Below are 13,118 nucleotides of genomic sequence, written 5' to 3' on the forward strand. Positions count from 1 at the left end.
ATATACCCATCGAGAGAATCAGAGCGGTAGGCGTGGGCAGAGTCGGCCGATATATATTGTGTCGAGGGTGACCAGACGAACGACCCTTCCGCAGGGGGGATTTTTGCAGGGCCACAATAAAATGCGCTGTGGGGGTGATGAAGACCAAAGTTTCTGCGTGCATACCCAATTCTAGCCTCCCCCTAGATGGCCCTCTCGAGTAGGTCAGGGTTGGTACTCCGTATAAGGTCTGAACTGTCCATTACAGTAAAACAAGGTCACCAAGGTTGTGCCACGGTAACGGACGTACAGCATCGTGCAAAATGTTTCCCCAGCTATCTCGCCGTCTGAAACATGACTTAGTCTCCCGTAGGCGATACAACGCAGATCTACATTAAAAACCTCCTCAGAAATTCACTTCAATTCACATCATTTCGGGTAACCCAGTGTAAATCCTAAATCAAACTTGGTATTTGCTTCCAAGTAAAGACTAGCCTTGATGTCAATGAATGTGCGGGAAATTAGGGTTTTCAAAAGGAGGTTTGCCTTGATATCTGTAAAGTTTGCCTCTTACCCATCTTCGTCGACGCGTAATTCTCCGTACGGTCACCAGGCTGCTCACCGACCCTGGGGCGGTCTCGGGAAAAAGGTTTCCCCACCCCAAGCTAAGCTCTGCATTCTTCTTCATTCCCTTTTCGTGCAAGCAGTGCGCTATAGTTATCTGTTCCTAGGCTATAAACAAGCTGTCAATGATCGCTGCGACGTCACGCACTTTCGAACTGGCTCACATAGCGAATAGCAAACGTCGATTGGAAATGCAAAGCTCAGCGCTGGTGAGACCTATCGATCAGATCTGCGAGGAATCGGGATCATCGTGTGACAGAATAGAGTTTTGATCCCGATCAACACGTGGCAACATGTACAACTTGACTCAAACTTTCAGAGTAGTCCGAGACTCGCATTCGCGTATATCCACCGCACATGAAATAGGTAGTCATACTTGTAGGTAGATAGTTAATGTAAGTATACGCAGTACGAGTGCGAGAGATGGACCTGCAGAGTGGTAAGATTACAGAAGAGATGCCAGCCTGGATGATAGTACAGACTCCCGACTTTTAGGAAACGTAACAAAACTGCTATGCTCTGCGTGGTGAGGGGAACAACCAACGACGAAGTGAGTTGCAGTATTATAAGCCAGACGCCAAGGAAAACAGAATGAGAACTGGCAAATGAACGAATTTGAGAAGCGTAAGGTGTCGACCTGGGATATGTTGTAGGCCGGCAGAAGGAGAAACACAGAAGAGCAAAGTAAAAGCACAGCGGGGGAAGCAAAAGACGGGATATATCACAATAGTCGACCAATATGTATAATTTTTTTAGTTTTACGCCATGTCGAGATTGCGCGCGGCCGAGGTCGCCCAAGAACGCCCGAGAGGTGACCGAGAGCCAGTGTGGATGCGATAAAGGCCTATACATTACATCTAGTCTACGTTCGAAAAAGCATCGTCCTTTCGGACTGTTGCATTTTGAACGAATATCCTTAGTGTTGGGCGGCAATGATAGCAGCGACAGCTTCGGTTGAGCCGCAAGAATAACCCATCTGCACTTGTGCATGTAGGGCCTGCTGCTGCTGGCGCAAGTACTGCTGCTGCGCGGAGGAGTAAAGCATCTGCTGCTGATATTGTTGAGCATATGATGGTGTCGAGCTGCTCACTGGCGTCGAGTGTCCACTCGTCGCTGGCGTGGAATGCCGTGAGCTTACATTGCTACTCCGTCCATGAGCGTGCTGTAAACATTCATGTTGTCCACTGGCCAGGAGAGACAAGCCCATTGCACCGTGGTCACCCGAGTGCTGGTAGTGATACCGCAAACCGTTCATGTTCTTGTATCGGCGCTGACAATCACTGACACCACAAGCAAAGGGCCGAAGCCTGCGTTCTGCTTCCCGTTCGACTTCGCGCATCTCGCCCTCGGTAATACCCTGATCTTCCTGCCCAGCAGCCTCGCGGGCAGACCGCTTACTAGCCAGTAGTGCTTGTACTTGCTCGAGGTCCTTAGGCGGCGCAAAGTTACAGCTGCCGTGGGTCATGTGATATTTGAGACCATTGGCTTGCTTGTAACTTTTGTTGCAATTAGGCTTAGGGCAGCGGAAGGGCTTCGATAACAGCAATGATGATGCAGGGCGAGAGAGCGTGGTACTAGCACGCTGATTGGCTTGCTGTGACGGGAAAGCTTTTGGAGAAGCAGAGAAATCTGGCGAATGAGGTGAGGCCGCGGAGGCCGCGGGGTAGTGCGAAGCGCTTGTTGGAGAGGGAACACGAGAAGCTGAAGGGGTGTTGACAGGAGTATTGCTCGTGGAGAACACTACCGCAGGAGGAAGGCAGCCGTAAGGGCTACCCGGATCACTGACAGGTGTGACAGGTGCGTGAAGATCATCACTGGCAGGTGGGGAAGGAACAGTGCCAGGCATTGAAGATGAGTAGTCGGAGTAGCCCGCGTAACCATTAAACGCATCGGGGGCATTTGCCACATTTGGGAGACTGTTTCGAGATGGTGGGAATGCCGAGCCGTGAACGGAACGGGAAGGGAGCACGGTTGTCGTGTCAAATGCCGAAACGGGAAGATGCGGAGAGGCAGGTTTCGACTGACCAAAGTGGTTAAACGAATGACTAGGATGTGATGACAGTGGGGTGGTGAGTGGAGTGTCAGGGGGTGATGGTGCATTTGACGAAGGCGTACTGCCCTGATCGACATCGAGTTCCATGTCATCCGGGTCAAAGCCTCCTTGGTTGTAAGACGAAGGGTGCTGATGATGGTCTGAGAAGTAAGACGGAGTTGCGTTAGGAGTATACTGAGGTAAAGGGGGGACAACTGGGAACTGAGGATGACTGAAGGGGTCAAGCACGACAACATGGATCTCCTCGAAATGTTGTAGCAGAGCGTGTAGGTCATCTAGTTGTAGACCACAGCAGGTGTAATTGCGACACTAGAATAGTAGAACGATGAGAGGTTGGCTCAGAATACGAAGGTGACGACTCACTAGTTCGTCATCCCTGTCGAAGGCACCGAGAGCGTTCAGAATTGAACCACGGTCGCTGTCAATAGATGACGACAACTTTGCACACTTAAATTCGTTAGGACTAGAGTATATTAGCACATTGACACGTGTAAGTGAAAGATGAACTGACTCTAGTGGACCGAGAAGTTGACCAGGGGAACAACCGGGATAGAAGCGGCTTCCGAATGAGCCAGCACGCCATGATATTGGGGAGCCTAGAAAGTAAGGCATTGCACTATTGTTACCGGTGAATGAACCAGATGGGATGTGTAAATCAGGATGATTAGGAGACTGGAAGGCGATGGGTTGAGATGTAGTGGTCATAGCTACGAAAGCTGGAGCGGGGTCGAGTACACTACTGCAGACTAGGCTACAGAAAGAGGTTTATAGATGATGAAGTATCTGATTCGAAATTGATGGTGGAGGAAGAGAGGGTGCTAATGGACCTATCTAGCCTTGAGCCTATTCCATTATGTAGTAACCTGCCATGGATGATATTATGGTGAATTACATAAAAATCGAGAATCTCGGCATTTCGGCATATACCCACTGCCACCGGTCCTTTTACCACTACCGGCGCGTATTGGGGCCGCATCCAACCCTGCCTCGCGACCAAAGTTTATCCATTGGCCGTATACTGTACTGCCATCGAATATTCATAAATTCAAATCATATATGATTCAGAATATGTGACAAATTATTATTGTATCAAGGAACGATGCAGTCAACTGGTAGTAGTACTCTCGCGAGGGGTGTTACGATAATTCGATCATGACATTAATCCGAATCACTGGCGACTCCGGCTGTTAACCTGTTACTACTGGCTACACGAGGTCTTGAGAGACTTGTTCATTCATTATGTTCGAACTGTAGTCCTTTACTTACTCGATTCGGTCCCGTCGAATTATTGGTTCTTGGAAATCCACATCCAAGTTTCGTGCCTCAGAACACTCATCCTGAGAATCCTTCCTCGAAGGAACCTTAACAACCCTCTCAACCAATAACCATGCTTCTATTTCTTGACCTCATCGTCCCATTAACGTTCGTTCTTCTCTCTACCCACGAGCGCGGCGCAGAGCCACCAATGAGGGTCCTTAGCTTTTTATACGGCGATCAGCGTCTGCGAAGCTTCAACCCTTGCTGTGCATTACTTATGTTTCTTGCTCGCATCCAACTTTGGTCAAATTCTATGATACCACCCCCATCGTATACACAAAACACAGCGTCGATGGTCACTCCAGAGACAGAAACAGAAAGACTTTTAGGTCAGTTATACAGTAGCATGCAGAACAATCGCGAAGGTATAACACTTTTCAACCTGTCACGTGCACATTCTACTAGAACACAACGGCACCCCTGATGCCTACTAATCTTTATCTTAACTTGGTTATACTTTTGCGCGCTGTATCGCACCAGGGCACGCCATGTGTCGACACAGGGTCGGAATGTTTGTCAAGCAATCTTCTCGTACGACATAACATCATGTCTTATGCATAAGGTTCCCCTTTCGTAACCACTCCTTCTATCTGTTCTGAGCTACACCAATTATGCCCTGGTCTTTCCACTTTCTTCCCAACTGTTCATAAATTGCAACGGATCATGCACGGATCTCGTTGTGAACCAACTGTAGGGATAGACTATCACCTCTGCGGCACCGACCGAGACCAATTCGAGTGCTTCAACTTATTCAAGATACTGGAATTCATGCCCGAATGTCCATGTGTTCCACGGAGCATTGATTGTAAGCTTACCATCCGCCAAGTCTATGAATCCACCATGACTGGTCCCTGTGTCCCTCCATTTCAATCAGACCGCTTTTGGGGTGATCCGCTCTAATCGAGCATAATCAGTAGGCACTGGCCCACCATTCTAGCTTGCTTACTGGCTCATTTTAGCTGTTGATTGTACGTATAATCTACCTCCCACTATCCGGCTCGTGTCTATTATTTTCGTTTGCGGTTGCGGGGAATGTCACCCGTCCTGAACAATCACTGCGTCAAACGCTCGCCATCGCAGCGCATCTTTGACTTCGAGATCTAAGAAGATGATTATTGCTCTCGGATATTACCTGCGATAGAAGTAGCCGAAGAGCCGCATCAACTAGACGGAGAGATCTTGAAACCTGAGATGAAATGGCGAACAGAGCCAAGCCTCCGACGGACACACACGCATCGTCGCCGTTCCCTATAGACCAGTCCACTATCCATCATGATTGCCACCAACGGTGGCCAAGCTACACTAAAAGGTGTCACATGTGTCTCAACACTGTATGTAGTGTTGTTGGCAGAATGCTGCCATTCTGCCAGTGGCAATTGCCAAGCGGCAATTGCCGGCAGTAGGTCAAGGGTGGTTGGCAGAAGTCGGCAGAAATACGCTGAACTAGTATTTGTTCCTACTAAAAAACAATAAAAATATGACATGTGGCCTAGAAGCCCAAGGGCCATTCTGTCCAAAAAATTGTGTCCAACCACTTTGTTAGTAGTTACTGGGGAGAAAGTCAAAATTTGGTCAAAAACAACTCAAATCACTACTTTTTCACATGCAACTGCTGCTCGGCACAACAGCATCCATCTAATTGACTGAAAAATATGATCATCGGGCATGCTCGTGCCTAGTGTGGCTCACTACAAAAAATGCAATCAAGGCTGAATTCTATCAATTCTATCCCCGGATCTATTGCTTCTGCAACTTCCAAGTCGACTCAAAGGTCGTTTGCATGGATTCCTCCCCTTGCAGCAGACTCTGATCACCAGGATTGACCAACTGTCAGAAAATGATGGGGCAGAAGGTATCCATGGTGCCAACTGGCTTTGTTGAAGAGATCAATGTACTCAATCAAAGCTCAGAGAGTGCATCAGGGTATGATATTGATGCACTTTTGACTCATGAGTATAGCTTAGTGTAGTACTCAAAACCATTTTTGCCATAGTACAAACATAGTTGAAAAGAGCTAAAAATGCTCACAATACATTTTGCCGACTTTTGCCATTCTGCCAATTGCCATTCTGCCGTTCTGCCATCTGCCAAGAGGCCAATTCCTTTCTGCCCATGACACTAACTGTATGGAACGTACTTGGCTGGCGCGATTATCTCGGATGGCACGTTCCTATTCTGACGCCCGTTCAATGACTACCCTCGACATTATAATAGACCTCGTGATCATGAGGTCGATGGTATTTTCGTCGTCTTCGATCAGACGCGCGACTGAAATCTACACCTCAAACAATAAATTCGAACAAAAGGCTCATTTTGGTTGGATGTATCCGCCATTGAGGAACAGTGTCTTCATTTGTTGATAAGTTTGTGTAATGCGGTCCAAGACACAAGCCTCGAACTAAGGCCCCGCCTTCGAGATCAGCTTGGCGTCTGATTGCACAGATCTGCCGGGGTTGTCCGGCTAATCTGCGCCACCGCGAAACGAGTCCTTCCGCTCAGCCACTGCGCTCAGCCTCAGTCTCCGGTCACCCGATGTACTCCACCGGCTCCATTCCCGCACTGCCAGCGCCTGCGCACCCGGGAGCCCGAAACATTATCGCAATGCTCCACAAACGCGAGTTTAATTAACTAGAATTTGTATCTTTTCACCGCAGTCAACATAAACGACGGATCACAATCATGCATCGTGCTCGGACCACGCGTATAATTGCATATGGTGCTTCCTCCGAGATCATACTGCGGAGAATATTCCGGGGTGCTGGAGAGTTTATTGCATCTCGATCCGTGTTTAGACTTTGCCTCGTGCTCAGATTAATTTTGCTACTAACTACTGCAAGCCAGCTCCGAGGTTCACATGTAGGTCCCAGTGTTGGTTTACCCTGATTTGACAGAACTTCGAATGTACATTCCTTGCAACCATTGAGCCTGATGGGAACTTGCGCAATAAGTCTTCTCGCTCAGCGGAGATACAGATACTATCATTCCTGCTCTCGACCTTCTTTGCTCCGCATCCAACACGCTATCCATCAATTCGGTCGCGATCGCTGGACAACGCGAAGACTTCCATGTTGATAACTTTTAGTTCCCTGGGCGGAGAGCCACACCGTTTACCCTCGCTTACCTCGGAGTTTGCCTACTATTTCATGGATTTCAACTTTTTTCTTGATCTAGAACAGTACGAGGTTTAGACTACCAGCCACTCCGAGCTCCACGCACTTTCATTCTCCCTCATGGAAAGGTTGATACTTGATTATGATAAGATCAAGGTTTTCATAATTTGACGCCCATCACCGTTTCTTTGTTCCGCTCAAAGATATGTTGCGTCTTCATCGGGGGAGGGCAACTTAATCCGGCGAGACTTCCTCTCGCATTCTTCGACTTCAACGCCACCTCAGGCCTCAGACTTCTCTGTTGTACTACCCGGAGGCAATGCGCGACCATCTACTTACCCACACTCTTAATCCCACATCATGACGAGTTTTCTGACATGGGTTCTCTTTTTGACTGCATTTCTGATGTCGAAGAATCGGTTGAACTTTGGGCGCGCCTTCTATAACCGTCGAGCATACACCCCAAATGATGCATGATGATCTGCCGGTCATCCTATCAAAGTTTAAGGTGCGTTTCATCCCAAGTGTTGAAACGTTGACCCACTGGGGTGGCTGCTACACGTTGTTTCAGGCTCCCTAGAGGTCTGATGCACGCGCCTCCTTGTATCGTCCTTACCAAATGAGTAAGTGACTTCCGGCATGATCGTCGATATTCTTGTTGTAATCACGTTCTTTCCGACACGGAATGTCTACAGCCTAGAAGTTTGCTATATCTATGTCAATTTCACCACATACCTTTGACCCTGCCTACGAGCGCTGCATTTGATTCCGCGGACTTTATCACACATCCGCCATTGAGATATGTGTCTGGCAGTCGTGGGCTTTGGGGTTTGGAAAGACCTCGATGATTGAGGGTACATACTTTGATTTGACTTCTGCTTGACAGAAGTCACTATCTGGAATATGAATTTGATTTACATGTTTTTCGCTCACCCTAGCCCGGATATTATGTATCATGTGATGAGTTCGTCACATTCGTAAGTGGCGACGAAGCTCTCAACTACGCCCATTCCAAGTTTAGCTTTTGATTGGTCATTGGTCTAGTGTGCTCACCTCGCTTGCTTCCATATGTGTTCAGATTGGAGTCGGACCGACGCCGAAGTACGACACGACATCCCCGGCACAACTTATGAGTGATGAGTGCCCTGTTACCCATCCGAAGCACTTCGCCGAAGTTCCAAATGTTGACAAAACAACAAGGTACGTGCAGTAAACACGTAATGACAAGACCTCGAAAACCTCTTCAGCTACAGATTTGCCTCTGGTTTACCCGAGCAGGAACTTATCGGCGGCAACAAGCTACTATTGGCTGATGCTCGCTAACGCCAATGTGAACGGCACTGACGACTCGTTTACACTGAAAGCGCCACCTAGGTCCGAACCTCAATCAATTTAACGTACAACTAAGGTTGTTCGTTGCCTATCTCTTTGCTTGCCCAGAACCTCCGTCACCCCCCGTGCTTATCTAACTTCCAAGTCAAGTTTCATTAGTACATACACCCTGCACCGCACCAAACTCTACACCAAACTCTACTGGTCCGTTGTTTTCGTTGCCCTGGCCTTCTCCGGTGATTGAAGATGTGCTTTTGGTGCCCACACCCTCGTATGGCCACTATCGTCATTCTCTGTCAAAGCCCGCCGACAACGGACAGACCGTCATCGAGTTATTCAGCATCGATGACTCCGGCCTGAACCGCATCTTCCCCAGATATAGAGGATTGTACTACTCGTATCAGCGTCGCCAGGTATCGCAAGACACGACCCTGCGTCGGTACCACCCCCATCACATCATCATCCTTGCACTCGCGAACAGCAAAATTACATACGTCGTCCGTTTCAGGATTCTTTCTTGAAGTTGGACGGGCATCAAAAACATAGAGACGGCGTAAATTTTTCTTATCTTGTGTTGTTGTCTTAGAGAGTGATCAAACTCCTTACATAAATCACTTTTCCTCTTATGCTATTTGCTATAAAGCAAAACAAGCACTCCGTCATTTTCTAGTGACTGCTTTGGGAGGGTCCGGGAGGTCACGCTCTGGTGCAGGGGTCCGAGCCAACATGAGGTTTCGAGGCAGCGGTACCGGAGTCCACGAGGTTGTAAATTCGGCCTAGTGCGTGTCAGGCATGGTAGGGCGCAGGTTGAAGATCATGGGTGGTAGTAGGTGGCGGGAGACTGCGGTGGGCGGTCGTAGACGCGCAATAAGCCTATACACGAGCGTCGAGTGGTAATTTGCTTAACGAGCGGTGCTGGAGGTCTTGACCTCTGCCGAATGTGAGGTTACTAATGCATGTACCTTGTTCTTCCCAACATTTGGGAACCGAAGTGTAACAGGGCACTACGACTCCCATCCCACCTTATTACGTTCCATGGAATTTGAATCTCTCCGTACTTAGTTGGACTATGTCCCTTTCTTGGATACTCGGCGCTCCGTCCCGTGCTGTCATTATTATTTACCCGCTCTCCAACCACCATGAGTACTAACGACACGCAGCAGAGTTCAACTCGGACTTGTTCAAGTTTGAGGTTGAACCTTATGCTAAACAGGCATACTTAATTGATAATAGGCCTGCACGTGAACCCACCTTCCATGGAATCTGGAAGTGCTTCGTGTTCTGATAAGTTGCAGATCATTTAGGTAAGTTAAGAATGTTTTAGGTCTAGCTGTGGGACAGGACTACTTGCAGGACTAATGATATCTCCAATCATCTCCGGTTGAGATTGTTCAACCTTCGAAACGACTGGAACAAACCGTCTCCAAGTTGACTACCGCAGTCAGGTACTATTCGTTCACATTGGTGTGTATTTATGTCTTGCCTTCAGTTCTATGAAGCAGTTGGCACGACGTCGTACTGATGCCCGGCCCCATTTTCAACGTTCGTTGCATAGTAGATTGTTCGGAGGATCAGCGCTCAGCGTGGGTACCATCACCACGACTCCACGCCGCTGGTCCGAGCAACATCTGGATGGGCCGAGAAGTCATGCGGCCTACCGATTAGCAGCCATATTTCAAATGAGACTTGCTCCTCATGAGAACGCCCAATACGACGAGATCTAGACGATGGATTATGCCACTCAAGCTCTGTTAAAAGCCTGCCTTGCGCCTTTGGAACCATGGGCGCAGCATCCAAACAATAAGACCTCCAGATCGATATGTGACGGTCCATAGATCATCTCATACCCGCGCATATTCGTCATATCCGTGAAAGCCTGCCGTGAACGCGGGGTACAAAAGGGACTTGTTGGAGTAATAGAAGGTAATGTGTCGATGCTGCAATTTTGAAGCATTTATTTATGTAAAATCCTCATCATACTAGGGGACATAACAAAGACCGTGATAATCATGTGTTCCAACTTCCAAGTTTCAGGTCGCTATACAACCCCAGAGGAGTGTGGTTCCCCCCGCCATATGATTTGCACAGCGGCCCGAAATCAGAGTCGACCAAGTCATCTGTACAACATGAGTACTATGTTCTGTACGAGTCCGGTCCGCCCCAGCCTGGGAAAGGCTAAGTTAAGCGCGTTCGACTTCGATTGTAGTACATAAAAGGCACTAGCCTCGCGTACTGGGCCTGTTCTTCGAGTCAACTCCGAATCGATTGGCATTTGATGCTATCGGTACTGTGAGATGAGTGAATACTGCCTAAAGGCATATACACTCTTATGTGCTGGAACTAACAAGAGTAATACCAAGGATGCAGTTTGTGTCGATTTGCTGGCTGTTCAAATTGCAAACGCTGACGTCTACTGGCAGCGGTTAAATGGTTCCACTTCATCCCATGATCGATTGATGAGCATCGATTTCCTTATGTACATATTACTATTATGCAGGTCTAAGACCGCATAAAACTTCTCGACCCATCCAGCCGTTACCAGCCACGCCGACCTTCTGCACGAACCCTCATCTCAACGAACGTCAAAGATGAAGAAGAGCAGGCCCGAGTCTCCACTCGTTCACCGTGACGACATAGAAAGCTATGGCTCGATGCAAACACATCAAGATCATGATGATGGAGCAATCGTGAACGAATCACTCAGCTTCACCGCCAGGAATGCTGGGATTTTATTGATCATATACTCCCAGTTTTTCTTTGCTTCCATGGATATCTCGGTGAAGCTACTGAACGGCCTGGACCCTCCGGTGCACGCACTTCAGGTGAGATTTCTCCATCTTTGGTGTTCGAATATGGAGTGAAACCAATGTAAACAGATTATCGTGATTAGGATGGTGCGCCACACAGTCCTCGACTCGAATGTGTATTGATTTGTCTCAGGGCATCACCTTGATATGCTGCGAGATATACATGTTTGTCGATTGTTTTTCTAGGCGACGATTCAAAACTGATGATATGAAGGACTGTTATGGGGATCCCTGATCCCATAGCTGGCCCTAAAGGTGTTCGAATGATGCTTTTCATCCGTGGTGTCACTGGGTGGGTGCTGATATACTCGCGCAGCCTCAAACTTACCAACATTCTGTTTCCCAGGTTTTTTGGGCTATCTGGCATGTACTGGTCACTCCAGTACTTGTCTGTCGCAGATGCCACAGTCTTGGTTTTTTTAACACCTCTTACGGCAGCGGTGGCTGGATCTGTATTTTTGAAGGAGAGCTACTCTGTCAAGCAAGCTATCGCGGGAGGTGAGAGTTACAATTTGTATTTTATAATTTTTGATTACTTATTTGGGATAAATCCCTAGTTTTCAGTCTCCTCGGTGTCATCCTTATAGGCAGACCCGCATTCCTATTTGGCTCCCTGGATGTTGTTCCTCAAGGACTCTCAGACGTGGCCCCTGCGCAAAGGCTGATGGGTGTTATGTGGGTACCATTACGCGTACTTCGTCCCGCTCAACCTACAATTTATCTATTTTCGGCAGGGCCTGTATGGTCAGCGTACTTGGAAATACTGGAGCATGTACGTATTGTCATTGACCTTCTGATGGTAATGGCCGCTTTAATGGTTTTAATAGATACCTCGATACGCGCAATTGGGAAGCGCGCTCACCCGATGCATGTAATGTCATACTTTTCATTATGGTGCACAATTATATCATCTTTGGGGTGTGTCAATGCATATCTGCATTTTACGTGACAATTCATCATTTGTAACAGGATGGTTGTTTTTGATATTCCCGTTGTATATCCTACGTCATGGATGTGGATACTTCTTCTGCTCATGGTCGGTATCTTCGGCTTTGCGGCGCAGGTGCGTACATCAATAATTCTACATTTGCCTACTAGTAGTTTACTATGATTTTAGACTCTTTTGACGATGGGACTACAAAGAGAAACTGTGTCGCGTGGTGTCACTGGAATGTATGCTCAGGTGGTTTTCGTCGTGGTGCTTGAACGCCTGTTCTTCGGAGTTACACCGTCTTTACCGTCGGTTCTCGGCGCTGCCATCATCATGTCCTCTGCTTTCTATGTCGTCGTGAGTGGTTACTGGCTCGTTGCCAGACTTCTGTGCTGATGTAAATTTCAGATGAAAAAAGCAAAAACCTCACCAAGATAGTGAGGCTGACAATGCTGCAACGCAGAAGTGTGGGGCCCTGCTTACTCCGAGGAGTCGGATATATTGATCCTTCTGAGTCTTGCACTTTCTAAAAATACTCCAGCACTTGTACATTTAACGACCGTTATTATGTCCACTTTTTACGTTGTGGTGGGAAGTCATCCTCGCATGGTGTAACAAGAAGGACTGCAGGGGGAACCAAGGCCAGACCTATATAGCGGGAGGCTACGGCCCTATCTATGCAGGACCGACTACCACACGCCGCAGGACTCCTGCTCCTGCGCCAGGACCCCTGCCACTCCAGACCTGATCTGTTCTGCCAGAGCACCCCGCTACAATGGTTCATGTAAGTTCACTATTAGTCGACAGAACGGGAAACTACACTATAGACAGCACTGCCAGCAGTACTGTTTTCTAAGTTCACGGACTCCTGCAGACTCCTGCCCGGTCTTAATGCAAATGGATAATCCGACGCAGTCCGAGGCCGCTTAATTTCTTGAACTAGGCGGGAACGTCACGTGTATGTA

The 13,118-nt window shown here is 48.0% G+C and overlaps 2 protein-coding genes across 2 annotated transcripts; one reads left to right on the forward strand and one right to left on the reverse strand.

Moving 5' to 3' along the window:
* Window positions 1-1,519: 1,519 nt before the first annotated feature.
* F5891DRAFT_963062 (uncharacterized protein) lies at window positions 1,520-3,361 on the reverse strand (the record flags this gene model as incomplete). Its single annotated transcript, XM_041375963.1, has 3 exons — window positions 1,520-2,965; window positions 3,020-3,119; window positions 3,168-3,361. The coding sequence occupies 3 exons, from the start codon at window positions 3,359-3,361 to the stop codon at window positions 1,520-1,522; spliced, it is 1,740 nt and encodes a 579-aa protein (XP_041218946.1).
* Window positions 3,362-10,872: 7,511 nt separating this feature from the next.
* F5891DRAFT_46636 (DUF6-domain-containing protein) lies at window positions 10,873-12,878 on the forward strand. The gene is made up of 11 exons (XM_041371921.1): window positions 10,873-11,237; window positions 11,292-11,309; window positions 11,356-11,387; window positions 11,437-11,514; window positions 11,569-11,720; window positions 11,780-11,897; window positions 11,957-11,994; window positions 12,050-12,140; window positions 12,192-12,285; window positions 12,340-12,510; window positions 12,562-12,878. The coding sequence occupies exons 1-11, from the start codon at window positions 11,004-11,006 to the stop codon at window positions 12,589-12,591; spliced, it is 1,056 nt and encodes a 351-aa protein (XP_041218947.1). The 5' UTR covers window positions 10,873-11,003; the 3' UTR covers window positions 12,592-12,878.
* Window positions 12,879-13,118: the final 240 nt, after the last annotated feature.

Source organism: Suillus fuscotomentosus (assembly GCF_016647785.1).
Source record: "Suillus fuscotomentosus strain FC203 chromosome Unknown F5891scaffold_101, whole genome shotgun sequence".
In the NCBI taxonomy this organism is placed as follows: domain Eukaryota; kingdom Fungi; phylum Basidiomycota; class Agaricomycetes; order Boletales; family Suillaceae; genus Suillus; species Suillus fuscotomentosus.